Source organism: Balaenoptera musculus, chromosome 4, assembly GCF_009873245.2.
Source record: "Balaenoptera musculus isolate JJ_BM4_2016_0621 chromosome 4, mBalMus1.pri.v3, whole genome shotgun sequence".
Classification (NCBI taxonomy): domain Eukaryota; kingdom Metazoa; phylum Chordata; class Mammalia; order Artiodactyla; family Balaenopteridae; genus Balaenoptera; species Balaenoptera musculus.
Genome location: NC_045788.1, coordinates 60,749,190 through 60,763,528, shown reverse-complemented (window position 1 = coordinate 60,763,528; position 14,339 = coordinate 60,749,190). Strand labels below are relative to the sequence as shown.

The following is a 14,339-nucleotide window of genomic DNA, read 5'->3' as shown; positions in this document are numbered from 1 at the left end:
GCCTAGGCAAGTCTGCTGCCTTATTATTTTGGGCCCCTAGTGCCAATAGATGAAGCAGGCAAGTCAGGCCCTGATAGGGAAGATATAGGACCCTAAAACTGGAGGATATCTGGGTACATGCCCTTGTTCCCCTGGGCTGGCAGAAGTGGCCCACTCCCCCTTGTTGAAAGATTGGCCCTTCTCCTCCCCGCAAGATTATGCAGAAGTCTCAGATGAGACATACAGTAAGTCCCCTACATACAAACAGTCAAGTTGCAAACTTTCAAAGATGCGAAAGTGCGTTTGCGTGTCCAATCACGTAAGTTAGTTCATGTGTCTGGCGTACATTGTCACGTGCGTACATCCTCTACAAGTGGTTGTGCTTTTGTGTACTTTACTGTACAGTACTGTATAGAGTACAGTAGTACAGTATCTTTATTTCAAGCCCAGGATGTCTGGAAGCAAGTGTAAAAGCAGCAGTGATGTAGTTGGTACTGCTAAGAAGTGCCAAGCGGTAACAATGGAAACAAAAGTGAAAATAATTGAGAGAGTGGAGCGACAAGAGGAAGAAGTAACCGAAGAACCGAAGAGATTCACGACGCAGGAAATGGCAAGATTTTCTTTGTCTGAGGAGGCACTGTTAGTTTTTGAGGCACAGGGCCCGAATGTAGAATGGAACACAAAGGTTGCAGCAGTCATTCAGAATGCAATCCAGTGCTACCGTGTCACCTATGATGAGAAAAATAGAGCTACTACCCAGATATCACTGGACCATTTTTTCAAGAGGGTAGATGGAATTGAATCCAGCAAGGAACCAGAACCTGTGCCATCAACATCAGCCGTGCGTGAACTTGCAGCTTGCCCTCCGTCTCCTATTGCTGACGATCCTTCAGCTCTACCATCTCCCACCTCCTCTCCCCCCTCCACTCAGTAACTCTTCTTGCCTGTTCACTCGATGCCAGCCCCTGTATGCCAGCTGTTGTACTGTACTACTGTACTTTTCAAGGTACTGTACCGTAAGATTAAAATTGTTTTCTTTATTTTTTGTGTTTGTTTTTTATGTATTATTTGTGTGAAAAGTATTATAAACCTATTACAGTACAGTACTTGTATAGCCAATTGTGTTAGTTGGGTACCTAGGCTAACTTTGTTGGACTTACGAACAAATTGGACTTAAGAACACACTCTCAGAACGAAACTCGTTCGTATGTAGGGGACTTACTGTACAAGACAATGCTTGCCCTCCTCAGGATACATCCCCACCCCCTTCCCAATCCCCTTCTAGAACAATAACCAGCATCAAATTACAACGTAATCTGACTGGGGAAGAGGCACGTAGACCTATGGACATGAGCTCAAAATGTAAGGATCTTTGTGCCACGCTGTAATGCCCCCCCAGAGAACATCCATTGCAGAGAAGTTACCAAAGAACCAAGCTGACTAGATGACTTGGCCAGGAGGTGTCAGCCAGCTTCTTCCTTGGCAACCCAGTACGTGCACAATGGGCTCATAAATGGAGAAGCTTTGGCAGCAGAATGGGAGGCTGTGCATGGGCCTAGCAGCATGGGCTCCCTGTCGTCAAGACCAGTCTAGCTACTGCCACTGTTGACTGTCCAACCTGCCAGCACAGAGATCCATGCCGAGCCCTCAGCTGGATACTATTCCTTGAGGAGAACAGTTGATTTCATCAGATCCTCCAAGCTGGAAAGTACAGTGATTCACCCTGAACGGGATTGACACATGGGCCTTTCCTGCCTTCAGTGCCTCAGTCTGCAACACTGTCCAAGGATAGAACATTGTTTTGATTGGGGGACTCACTCTGTGGCAAAAGAGGAACAGCCATGGGCATGTGACTACAGGACCAACCCACTGGTCCTACCACATATTCAGAAGCTGCCGACCTGATAGAGCCATGGAATAGCCTCTTGAAGGCAAGGGTGAGCAGCAGTTTGGACCTGAGACTGAGGGGTTGGGGTGCTAACCTTAGGATGCAGTATATACCTTAAACCAATGGCCACTTTATGGCACCAGGACCCCAGTAAGCAGAAAATATGAATCTGGGAGCCAAAAGGTTGAATGAGTTGTGACCTTATTCATTATCACACTACTAGTGACCCACATGGGGAATCTGTCCTCCCATTCCTGCAACTTCAGCCTCAGTGGGTCTGGAGGTCTTGGTTCCCAATGGGGACATTTCCACCAGTGGACATAGTAAGTGTCCTACTTAACTTAAATCTATGTCTGCCACCTGCTGCTGCAGTTGCACTTAGGTTGTACCTTTAAGTCATCATCTCCCTCCCACTCATTCTATATCCCCTTCCCCCTCATCTGGCACTTCTGCTGGTGGCATGCATAGTGGGTGTCCCAGACTCTTGTCTAGCTATTGTTCTTTTGCTTGCCCATTTACAGTTACAGCGGGGCAGAGGAGTACTGGGAGATGTCCCAGTGGATCACCAGATGCGTCTTCTCTGCCTCTATTAGGTAGCAGCCTGACCGCCTCAGGATGATCAGGATCAATGACTTCCTCAAGCGTGACAACTGTTTCCTTTGCCTGGGGGGCTTTATATTTTAGTCTTCTGGAAAAATTCTCATTAAATCTCCGATGAAATGGGCAAGGCTTTGGCTAAACCCAACTAGACACATCAGAGGGCAATTGGTTGCTGAGCTAGGTGATAGTTTCCCAACTGTGAAGTTTCTTTGACCCCAGATCCTAGCAGCCCTGAAAGTCTAAGATGGCAAGCTCGGACTGCTCTAGAAGCTGGCAGGGACTTTGACAACAAAAAATTCACTAAAAAAAAAAAAAAAGTGCTGTGAGAATATGTGGAATCTGAAAGCAAGTAATTGAATGTTTAGGAGTGATTCCTTTCCTCTTGGCCAGAGACAAGTATGCAAAGGAAATGGACACTTCAAATATAGACCAGCCTAGACATCCAAGTTTACACTCTGGGGCACCAAGCAAAAGATCCTAATCCAGCCTAGTACCTGTGGAAGCATCCTGGAGATCTCACCTGTTGTGAGCTCTGGAGAGCTACTGGGATGAATTAGGCAGAACATGAGCCCACCGGCTGACTCCTAGAAGGCAGAGAAAGAGCTCAGCAGCATAGCACACATTTAAGGGCCCAAGCGCTGAGGGCTTACAGACTTCAGCTCCATCTCTCTGGATGAATTACTTAAGTTCTTTGTGCTTAAATTCTTTTCATCAATTATTTTACAAAATGGAAGCAATACTGTATAGTCTTGCTGTGAGAATTCGATGAAGTTCTTAGGCTGGTGCCTAGATTGCTGTTAGCATATTAAATAGCAACTAGTTACCCATGTCTGTTCCTCCAGGGAAGGGAAGGAAAGCCCCAGGGGCTTAACACATTACTTCTCCATTCCCCCAACCCCAGGTGAAAATGATACTTTAGTTCATATAATAGAGATAGTTCTTTTAAAGGAAAAGAGGAACAAAGGAAACTCTAGTTTGAAAGAAAATAGAAATAGTTTGCCCCTTTGAAATCTATGGGCTAAGAGCTGTCTCTGAACTAGCAGGATCTACAGTTGTCCCTTTGTTCCACCTAGTGGACAGCAAGGGAAAATCCACAATTTTCTCTTCAAAGTCTATAGTTTACCAGAAACATGTATTCTGAAGAGGATAGTTTAAACTCGCTAATGGGCTCACTTGTTAATAAATTTCATTTTTTAATTAATTAATTAATTTTGGGCTGCATTGGGTCTTCGTTGCTGCACGCAGGCTTTCTCTAGTTGTGGTGGCTTCTCGTTGCGGAGGCTTCTCTTGTTGCGGAGCATAGGCTCTACGTGCATGGGCTTCAGTAGTTGTGGCTCGTGGGCTCAGTAGTTGTGGCTCGTGGGCTCTAGAGCGCAGGCTCAATAGTTGTGGCACACGGGCCTAGTTGCTCCGCGGCATGTGGGATCTTCCCGGACCAGGGCTAGAACCCATGTCCCCTGCATTGGCAGGCGGATTCTTAACCACTGCGCCACCAGGGAAGCCCCTAAATTTAATTTTTTAAGCAAAAAAAATCAGGATTTTAAACACTAGGTGCTAAAACTAAATTCCCTAAATATTTTAGGATTTATGTGGTGTGTGCTATGAAGATCATCCACTGAGGGAAAAGAGAATGCACCCTGTCCTTATCAGCATGAATTTTCATGGCCCACCTTTCCTATTCTTCCTGTCCTTCTCCACCAACACTCTTTACGCTTATTCTCTACATGGACTGGTAGTGCCCCAGAGACTCAGGGTATACCTTCCGAACACACTGCTGGACCTGGGCTGGTACCAGGGTCATTCTGCTCATTTTCCAAGAACGCAACTATAACTTGAAATTTTGCTGTAATCAAATTAACTATTTGTCAAGGGTCTGTACAGTTTGGCTTTTCTGCTGTGTGTGTGTGTGTGCATGTGCGTGTGTGCACTCTGCTTCCCATTAAAGTCATTTTTTAACTTTATAATGTTTCCTCCCCCAGATGTTTATGAGGATGAAGAAAATGGCAGACAAATATCCCCAAAATGTGAGTAATAATAGCACACTTGGAGTGCCCAGAGCAGTTCTGAGACCTTCTCTTTAGTATTATCATAATTACTATTAACAATAATAATAATGCGTGTTATTTATTAAATTCCATTTTACTTTACAAGGATTTTTGCTAGTCATTACATCAACACTGCAAAATAGGTATTATTATCCCCATTTTAGAAACAAGGAAACTGTTGCTCAGAGAGGTTAAGTGGCTTACCCAAGATCACACAGCCAGTGAGCGAGAGGCAAAGTCAAAACTGCACTCAGGTCTGACTGACTCCAAAGCCCCTGCTCCTACCCCAGGCAATGGGCCTCTCATTCATTCACTCAGGTGCCTGTGACCTGCCAGACGCTGAATCTGGGGTCCCCTCAGTGCTGCCACCTCCATAAAACCGAAGACTTAGTACCTAAGACTTTTAGTACCACAGAGCCCATGGCCAGTGAATCCAGGAGGCAGGGATTAAATACGGAAATGACAAAGATACAGCAAAAGACTGCCGTGAGCTGCACTTTCCTCCCCTGCACAACTGGGGGGCTTTGACTGAGGGACATTCTCCAAGGCTTGTGGGTTCTAAGAAGTCTGGGTTTCTTCCAGGAGCCATGAGGGATACTGGGTGAATAGGGTGTTGTCTCTGCTGCCAAGAGCCCGGGGCCCATGGGGGAGACACATGAGGGCCCACCCAGGGCAGATGCAGTTCGCCTCGGAAGAAACTCTCCCTCGAAGGGTCCTGTGAGGAGACTGTGGGTGACCCCGCCGCCTCCCACAGCCCCTCTCCTCCTCTGTCTCCAGGATAGAATAGAACAGAATAAAAGAACAGAACAGAACAAACGAATAGACTAGAAAGGACAGAACAGAATAGATGAGGACATCACACATTGTAAGAGCAATATGGTTCCACAAACGTTGGTTTTAATTTTGTGAATGTATTTCTGTGTGTACACTGCGTTGGGATGTAAAATTTGCCCCTCCCTGGGTCACACTCTAAGGAGTATGGAAAACCCTGCCCTAGACTAAACTGGAGGCCTGTGGGGCCCCAGGCGGCCCCCACCCTCACCTGTGGTAGCAGGAGCCGAGGAGCCCATGTGCACTGCCGGTCCCCAGCAGGGAGGTGGCATCTGGGTCTTGACTGTGCTCGGAGGATTGGTCCTCTTTCCAGCTCAGGCAAATCCTTACCTGGAGGCGGGGGATGATGGCCTGGCTGATCCCGAAATAATGCAGTCAACGCGTGGCCAAGTGTGTGAGGGCCCCTCTGTGCCAGCCCTGTGCCTGGCTGAAGCCCCCTCACCCTCCCCATCCTGCAGGGTCCACAGGAGAGAGGGGGAAGCAGCCCCGGCACCAGGTCATCATTTCACTTACCTCGAGGAATGGCTGGAACTCGTCCTCACGTCTTTCAGTTCCCATGTTGCCACCCAGCCCCACTACCACCCCGGGCTCCTCCCAGCGGGCGGCTCTGGGGTCCCTGGCACCCGGCATTGCCTGGGGCACTGAGGCCACGGCCCCTGGAGACGCAGCTCTTCTATTCACGCAGGGGGTGGTCAAGGGCGCAACTGCTCCTGCTCTGGTTCCTCCCTAAGAGCCTTCCAGCAAGACCGCCATCCCTCCGTCCTCACTGTCTGCTCCTGGTCTAAGGGGACCCACGCTGGATGACCGCCTTAAAGAGGCGTCTCTGGGGGTTACTGCGGATGCCCCGCAGCCATATCTGGAGGAGGGCGGTGGGAGGCGCCTCCCAGAGCCACTTTCTCCTCCACGCTCCCTCCGCTCACCCCACCACGTCCCAGGAGCAGGAATTAAACCAGGCTTTGCCCCTGCGTCGTCCGGCGGGGTCTCTGGAGGCCTCCAGGAAGCGGCCGCCCGGCTGCTCCCCGTCGTGCTCGCACAGCCCTCCCTGCCCTGCTCCGGGGAGGATCCCGGCCCCGAACGCAGCTTGGCGGGGGCCTCTGGGCGGCAGGTCGGGAGCTCCCTCTTGCGGGCTGCCTGCTCCCGGAGATACTAGGCCCCCCCCGCACCGCAACTGCAGGCTCCTTCCGCTCCGCTCCGCTCCGCTCCTGCGCCCGTCCTCTGCCCACAAGGCCCCTCCCCCTGCATTCTCACCGGAACTGAAACTCTCTCCTGCGCTCAGATTCCTGCGGGATGGGTTGGATTCAGCTGACGCTCAACCTGGGGCTCCCTCAGATCAAGATCTCTCTGCAGATGCTCGTCTCCCTAAGCTGACTTGGGAGCATTGTGGGGACAGAGATCCTGTCTTTAGAGTAGGAATGTGTAGGGAATTCCCCGGCGGTCCAGTGGTTAGGACTCCGCGCTCTCACTGCGAGGGCCTGGGTTCAATCTCTGGGTTCAATCTCTGGTCGGGGAACTAAGATCCCACAAGCTTGTTGGCACGGCACCAAAACAAAAAAAAAAGTAGAAATGTGTAGATTTCAACTGCAGTGTTTACAGGAGAACGGAACTTAGCGGGGTGATTTTTCTCTCAGTTCAGTTTCTCGTCTGTAAAATGGGGCTAAGGTCCTTACAGCTGTGTGAGGCTTAACTTTTGACAAATGCCTGACATCCCAGCAGACATACAGCAGGCTCAGTATTTGGTGGGATTTGCTGTTCCTCCCCAGTGTCTTTAACAGCCCTGGCACAGAACAGGTACACAGTGGTGTGGCTAATTGGTAAGTTAATCATTCATCGGCGAGAGAGGCAGGATGTACTTTCTGTCCCTCTGATTTTCCCACGGGGAGAGCAGTGACTTCTGGCAGAGGCTGCCAAGGAAATGGGAAATGGGCAGTAATCAGGGGAGAGAAGGACATAAGGAAGAAAGGAGGGCGGGAAGGAGGGAAGGCAGGAAGGTCGTCAAGCACAAAAAGACAATGACCGTTTTCTTGGAGGACAAGGAGGTAGGACTGTGAGGTAGGACATGTCTTCTCACAGTTACAGAATTTTGAGCTGGAAAAGGGAACCCGGAGATCACAGGCCCCCTCCTCCCGGCCCAGGTGAAGCAGTGCAGTCCCAGGAGAGGAGGGAGAGATGGCGAGAATGGGTTCCTGGGGACCGGTGCTGCCCATTCCGTCCTGCCATAGGCTGCGTGGCCTGTCCTCCCACGCCCTCTCCCCCACGGCCGGCCAAATTCTTCCTTTTCTTTCCCCAAGGTTGCTCCAGCAGGGAGTTTATCTCCATGGAAAACTTTGACAATTGTGAAGGTCCAGAAGATACGGAAAAGGAGAGCAGTGCTCTGAGTGTAAATTTCTTTCCTTCTTACCTCTTTCATATTTTCCCTCATTCCTGTTCATCAGCTTCTCCTGCCCCCTCTTCCTCTCCTCCTTCCCTCTGCCTCCTTTACATGATTCTCACCCATTAAGGACTCGGCCTAATCCGGGAAGCTGAGGTCACTGGATCTGCAAAGCGGCTCAGACCCCCAGCCCAGCAGGCCCCGCATCCCCGGCTCCTTAGCGTTCCCCTGGTTTCTGGCCAAAATTAGGGTCTCTTGCTGAGGACCTGAGTGGCCCCATAGGAAAGCTGGGGTGGCCCCGCCCTGCCAGCGGGGATTGCCGTGTGGACCGGACCCGCCCCCCAACCCAACCGCAGCATTACACCCCTGTCCCTTCCCTTCCAGCTCTCGGGGCTTTGCCAGTTGGACGACAGTTATGAAACCTCCAAGTCTGTTCAGGAAACGGAAGAAAGCATCCAGGGAGAGAAAGAGGGCGGCGAAGAGGAGGACACGTGAGTGTGAAGCGGAAAGAAAAGTAAGCGAACTTGTTAGCCATTGCTCGTCTTTCTTCTTGGAATTTCAGGGCCACAAACAAAACTGAGGAGACCCCTGGGATGTCCGCTGGCTTGCTCGCCCCCAGTGGGGAGACCGGTTTTCGAGTAGAGGCAGTGCGGGCGCTGGAAGGGGGCCTGAGGCCGCCCTCCGCAGAGAACTGACACTCGTCCCAGACAACCCAGCCGCCCCGGCCGCCTGCATTCCCGGGAGCCACTGCTGTGGATGCGGAGGCCGGCCCGCCCTTAAGCAGAAGCAGCAAAGGGGCCCTGGAGCCTGGGGATCCGCTGCCCTGCCCGGGGGCAACAGGACCATCTTGCCGGAGCCTAAGGAGCGGTCCCTGTCCGCCCGCAGAGCCCACCCCTCCCGGTGCAACCCCGCTCGCGCAGGGACTCGGCGCAGACCCCGTGGAGAACCTGCAGGTGCTGAGGCACTCCTGCGCAGGGACTTGGCGCAGAGCCCGTGGAGAACCTTGCGCCGTTAGAGGCGCGCCTGCACGAGCGCAGCCGGCTTGGTTGCGGACCCCGCGGAGAACCTCGAGCTGCTCGGTAGACGTGCCTTTTGGAGGTTAGCATAATCCAGTGTTGGAGAGCTGAGCGCAGGGTTTCTCAATGTTGGCACTTTTGACTTTGCGGGCTGGATACTTCTTTGTTGGTACTTCTTGTGCCTTGTAGGATGTTTGGGAGCATCTCTGGCCTCTACCCACTAGATGCCTGTAACACCCCCCCCCACCCACTCACCCAAATTACGACAATCAAAAATGCCTTCAGACATTGCCAAATTTCTCCTGGGGTGGGAGTGGGGAGCTAGGTTGAGAACCTCTGATCAGAGCTGCTCAGACTCCGCATGGCAGCCCTGTGTTCGCCTCCCTTAATCCCCACAGGAATGTTCATGTGATACTTGTGTTACTTTGTTCCAGGATTGTTTCCTTTTAGCGAGGGTTGGTTACAGGTTAACTTCTGAGATATTTACGTTCAGACTCGTTAGTTTTTAGTTTCAGTTATCTTCGGTTATTTATTTTTAGTTTCATTAGTTAATTTTCATTTGTTTTTAGTTTTCTAGTTATTTAATCTTATAGCTTTAAAGTTACCTGTTTATAATTATTTTGTTTTTAAAGTTACTTAGTTTTTGAGTTATTTATTTTCAGTTATTTATAGTTACTTTGTTTTAATAGTTATATATTTCCAAATTAGCTTTAGAACTATTCATTTTTAATTATCTGTCTTTACAATTGTTAATATCTGAGTTATTTATTTTCATGGTTATTCTATTTTTAGTTATTGGCATTTTTGAATTATTTATTTTTACAGTTACTTATTTGAATAGTAAAAACTCATTGGAAGTTTTTGAATTACTTTATTTTCAGGATAAAATACCTGTCATTATTTTGGGGTTTTTCCCCTAGTTATTTGGTTTTAGAGTTACTTATATTCACAGTGATTTATTTTCACTTATTTTAGATTCTGTGTTATTTTTACATTCATTTGTTATTTGGGTATTTTTTATTTTTTAGTTATTTGGTTTTAAATTATTTTATTTTCAGTTGTTGCATTTTTGAACATTATATTTTGAGTTTTTTAGTTTTAGAAATTTTGAGCTATTTAGTTTCTGAGTTATTTTCAGAGTTACTTATTCTCAGTTATTTCTTTTCAGTTCTCTCTTTGTCATTCAATTTTTTTTCTATTCACTATTTTTAGTTATTTTATTTTCAGGTTTATTTTCAGAATTATTTAGTATTACAATTATTTAGTTCATCAGTCAGGATCCAATCAAGAGAGACACTATACTAGTTATTTTAACAGAAAGGATTTACTATAAGGAAGTGCTATCCAGCTACTGGAGATTTTAATGGGGAAAAAAAGATAACAAGATAATGATAATGATATATTATGAAGATTCTAACTATAAGAAGCAGCTACCAGCCCAAGGGCAGAGGGAACAAGGGAAGAGGTTGGGGGCCCCACATGGCTGAGGGTAGCCCTCTGGTGGGGGGGGGGGCGGTGGCATTCCCCAGGTGCCCCCAGGAACTTGAAGGCGGGCCTGGGAACTGGATGCAGAACCCTGCTGCCAGCTGGTGCTAGAGGAAGGGGCATGATGAGGCTGGTTATGGAAGTGCTGGGAAAATGGTAAGCTGCAGCTTCTGGAACTGACTGGGGCTCTCAGGGTGAAGGCCAGTTGCTAGGGCAATGCTGAAGGGAACCCAGGCACACAGGGAGGAGCAAAGCCCTCTCCCCTCTACCAGTCTCTGCTCCTCTGCCCTATTGGCCCAGGCTGACAAGGAGCAGCTGGCAAAGGAGGCGAATGGCCCCAACCACAAAGCAGAGAGCAGAGGGTGGGCGGGGAGCTGAGCGATCATGGCTAATAACCAGCACCCTGAGCTCTGGAGTTGTTTAGTTTTAGAGGTAGTTTTGGATTTAGTTGCTTTTGGAATTGTTAGGGTGCTTTGATTTTAACTTTTCACTGGATGAGGGATCTGGCTGAGTTTTCAGTCCCCTGATTCGTTCCTGGAATGGAGTGGGTCAGCAGGCACCTGGGGAGTGTCTCCCATGAGACTCGGGAACATCACTGTAGAATTCAAGAAAACCAAAATAGTGTGTCCATAAAGAAGCCCTTTGACTGGGTGGCCAAAAAGGGCAGAGACTGAGGAATAGACCATCAGGGAGGGGCTCCTTGGCACGATTATCTAGCAGAGTGTTTGAAATTTTTCAGAAAGTTGAACTATGTGGTGGGTCCCCGCTCTCATGCCCCCTTTCCTAACAACAAAGTATCTGTCTTATGGTAGAATGTGTTTCAGATTGGTAGGATACAATATTTACTATTTGCACACAAAAATAAAGTTCTTCCCAAATCTATAGGAAATCTTACTTCCTTCTACCTGCATTATTTTCCAACCCACCTTGTTCCATTTTGACCATAAGAATATTTATTTATTTATGTATGTATTCTCTCCTTTCATTCAACACCTATTTCCTGAGCACATCCATCCTAATGAAGGTGCCAGCGTCGGGAGAGACCAAGGAGGTATGAAGATGAGTGAGAGGTTCCTCAGTCCAGTTGTGGGAGACAGATGTGGAAACAGATCATCACAACACGGTGTGACACATACTGTGGGAGCACACAACCCTGCTGCTGTGTGATGAGGCTGGTTATGGAAGTGTTGGGAAAATGGTAAACTGCAGCTCCTGGAACTGAAATACAGTTTTGAAATTTTTAGACTTCTTAAAAACAAGGGAAAAAAAGAAAAAACAGAGGGTGGCTCTTCTATGAGTGAAATTTGTATCATCATTTTGTTTGGGTAAATGGAAAAGAACCCAAAACCATCAGATAAATCCCCCAGCCTTCTTTTACTAGTCGTTCAATTCATCATATCACCTGTTGCCCGCTAGAGGGACTCATTTCAACACGTTGCTGAGGAGTGGGAATGCTGTAGCCCCAGGTGAAAGTGCTCTGGCCCAGGATCTGTAAAATCTGGCAGAATCTGAGTCCACACTAAACACCAGCCATGCACTATGAAATGATGAGAAAAGTTAGAGATCCTCTAAACCAGCACTTCCCAGAGTACATTTTACAGCATAGGCAGAAGAGTGTAAGAATTCAGTGAGTTAATCCCACAATGAAAAAGAATTATCTAAAAATAAATACACTTTAAAAATACTACACAGGGAGGGGGGGACCTTCAAGATGGCAGAGGAGTAAGATGTGGAGATCACCTTCCTCCCCACAAATACATCAAAAATACATCTACATGTGGAACAACTCCTACAGAATGCCTACTGAACGCTGGCAGAAGACCTCAGACTTCCCAAATGCAAGAAAGTCCCCACATACCTGAGTAGGGCAAAAGAAAAAAAGAAAAAACAGAGACAAAAGAATAGGGACGGGAGCTGCGAAGGAGGAAAAGTTTCCACACACTAGGAAGCCCCTTCACTGGCGGAGACTGGGGGTGGGCACGGGGGAAGCTTCGGAGCCATGGAGAAGAGCGCAGCCACAGGGGTGCAGATGGCAAAGCGGAGAGATTTCTGCACAGAGGATCGGTGCCAACCAGCACTCACCAGCCTGAGACACTGGAAGCTGAGGCTCGGGCTTCCGAGGTCAGATCCCAGGGAGAGGACTGGGGTTGGCTACGTGAACACAGCCTGAAGGGGGCTAATGTGCCACAGCTAGCCAGGAGGGAGTCCGGGAAAAAGTCTGGAACTGCCTAAGAGGCAAGAGACCATTGTTTCAGGGTGCGCGAGGAGAGGGGATTCAGAGCACTGCCTAAATGAGCTCCATAGACAGGCGCAAGCCGCAGCTATCAGCGCAGACACCAGAGCCGGGCATGAAACGCTAACACTGCTGCTGCAGCCACCAAGAAGCCTGTGTGCAAGCACAGGTCACTATCCACATGCCTCCTCCTGGGAGCCTGTGCAGCCTGCCACTGCCAGGGTCTCATGATCCAGGGACAACTTCCCTGGGAGAACACACGGCACACCTCAGGCTGGTGCAACATCACATTGGCCTCTGCTGCCACAGGCTCACCCCGCATTCCAATTATAACTACCGTACGCCTCCCTCCCCCCCGGCCTGAGTGAGCCAGAGCCCCCTAATCAGCCACTGCTTTAACTCCATCCTCTCTGGGCGGGAACAGAAACCTGAGGGTGACCTACACGCAGAGGCAGGGCCAAATCCAAAGCTGAACCCCAGGAACTGTGCGAACAAAAGAAGAGAAAGGGAAATTTCTCCCAGCAGCCTCAGCAGCAGTGGATTAAATCCCCACAATCAACTTGAGGTACCCTGCATCTGTGGAATACCTGAATAGACAATGAATCATCCCAAAATTGAGGCGGTGGACTTTGGGAGCAACTGTAGACTTGGGGTTTGCTGTCTGCGAATGACTGGTTTCTGATTTTTATGTTTACCTTAGTATAGTTTTTAACGCTTGTTATCACTGGTGGATTTATTTGTTGGTTTAGTTGCTCTCTTTTTTTTCTATTACTTTTTTATTTCTTAAATTTTAATTATTTTTTAATTAAAAAAAAATTTTTTTTTCTTTCTTTTTTTTTCCCTTTTCTTCTAAGCCAAGTGACTGACAGGGTCTTGGTGCTCCAGCCTAGTGTCAGGCCTGAGCCTCTGAGGTGGGAGAGCCAAGTTCATGACATTGGACCACCAGAGACTTCCTGGCTCCAAGTAATGTCAATTGGCGAGAGCTCTCCCAGAGATCTCTGTCTCAACGCTAAGACCCAGCTCCACCCAATGGCCAGCAAGCTACAGTGCTGGACACACCATGCCAAACAACTAGCAAGACAAGAACACAACCCGACCCATTAGCAGAGAGGCTGCCTGAAATCATACTAAGTTCACAGACACCCCAAAACACACAACCAGATGCAGCCCCACCCACCAGAAAGACAAGATCCAGCCTAATCCACCAGAACAGAGACACCAGTCCCCTCCACCAGGAAGCCTACACAAGCCACTGAACCAACCTTACCCACTGGGGACAGATACCAAAAACAACGGGAACTACGAACCTGCAGCCTATGAAAAGGAGACCACAAACACAGTAAGTTAAGCAAAATGGGAAGACAGAGAACTATGCAGCAGATGAAGGAGCAAGGTAAAAACCCACCAGACCAAACAAATGAAGAGGACATAGGCAGTCTACCTGAAAAAGAATTCAGAGTAATGATAGTAAAGGTGATCCAAAATCTTGGAAATAGAATGGAGAAAATACAAGAAATATTCAATAAGGACCTAGAAGAACTAAAGAGAAAACAAACAATGATGAACAACACAATAAGTGAAATTAAAAATTCTCTAGAAGGAATCAATAGCAGAATAAGTGAGGCAGAAGAATGGATAAGTAACCTGGAAGATAAAATAGTGGAAATGACTACCACAGAGCAGAGTAAAGAAAAAAGAATGAAAAGAATTGAGGACAGTCTCAGAGACCTCTGGGACAACATTAAATGCACCAACATTCAAATTATAGGGGTCCCAGAAGAAGAGGAAAAGAAACTGTCTGAGAAAATATTTGAAGAAATTATAGTTGAAAACTTCCCTAACATGGGAAAAGAAATAGTCAATCAAGTCCAGGAAGCACAGGGAGTCCCATACA

General features: G+C 48.2%; 1 protein-coding gene across 3 annotated transcripts in view; it reads left to right on the top strand.

Moving 5' to 3' along the window:
- Positions 1–9,326, top strand: part of MCF2L2 (MCF.2 cell line derived transforming sequence-like 2) — a 245,936-nt gene extending 236,610 nt beyond the window's left edge. For 2 of the 3 annotated variants that reach the window (XM_036850441.1, XM_036850443.1), the window contains 4 exons: positions 4,447–4,491; positions 7,632–7,720; positions 8,096–8,202; positions 8,274–9,326. In XM_036850441.1, coding sequence (XP_036706336.1) covers positions 4,447–4,491; positions 7,632–7,720; positions 8,096–8,202; positions 8,274–8,406 — 374 coding nt within the window. In that variant the 3' untranslated portion in view covers positions 8,407–9,326. Of the gene's footprint in view, positions 1–4,446; positions 4,492–7,631; positions 7,721–8,095 lie in introns of all 3 variants that reach the window. The other variant, XM_036850442.1, reaches the window with a different exon arrangement.
- The last annotated feature ends 5,013 nt before the right edge of the window (positions 9,327–14,339 follow it).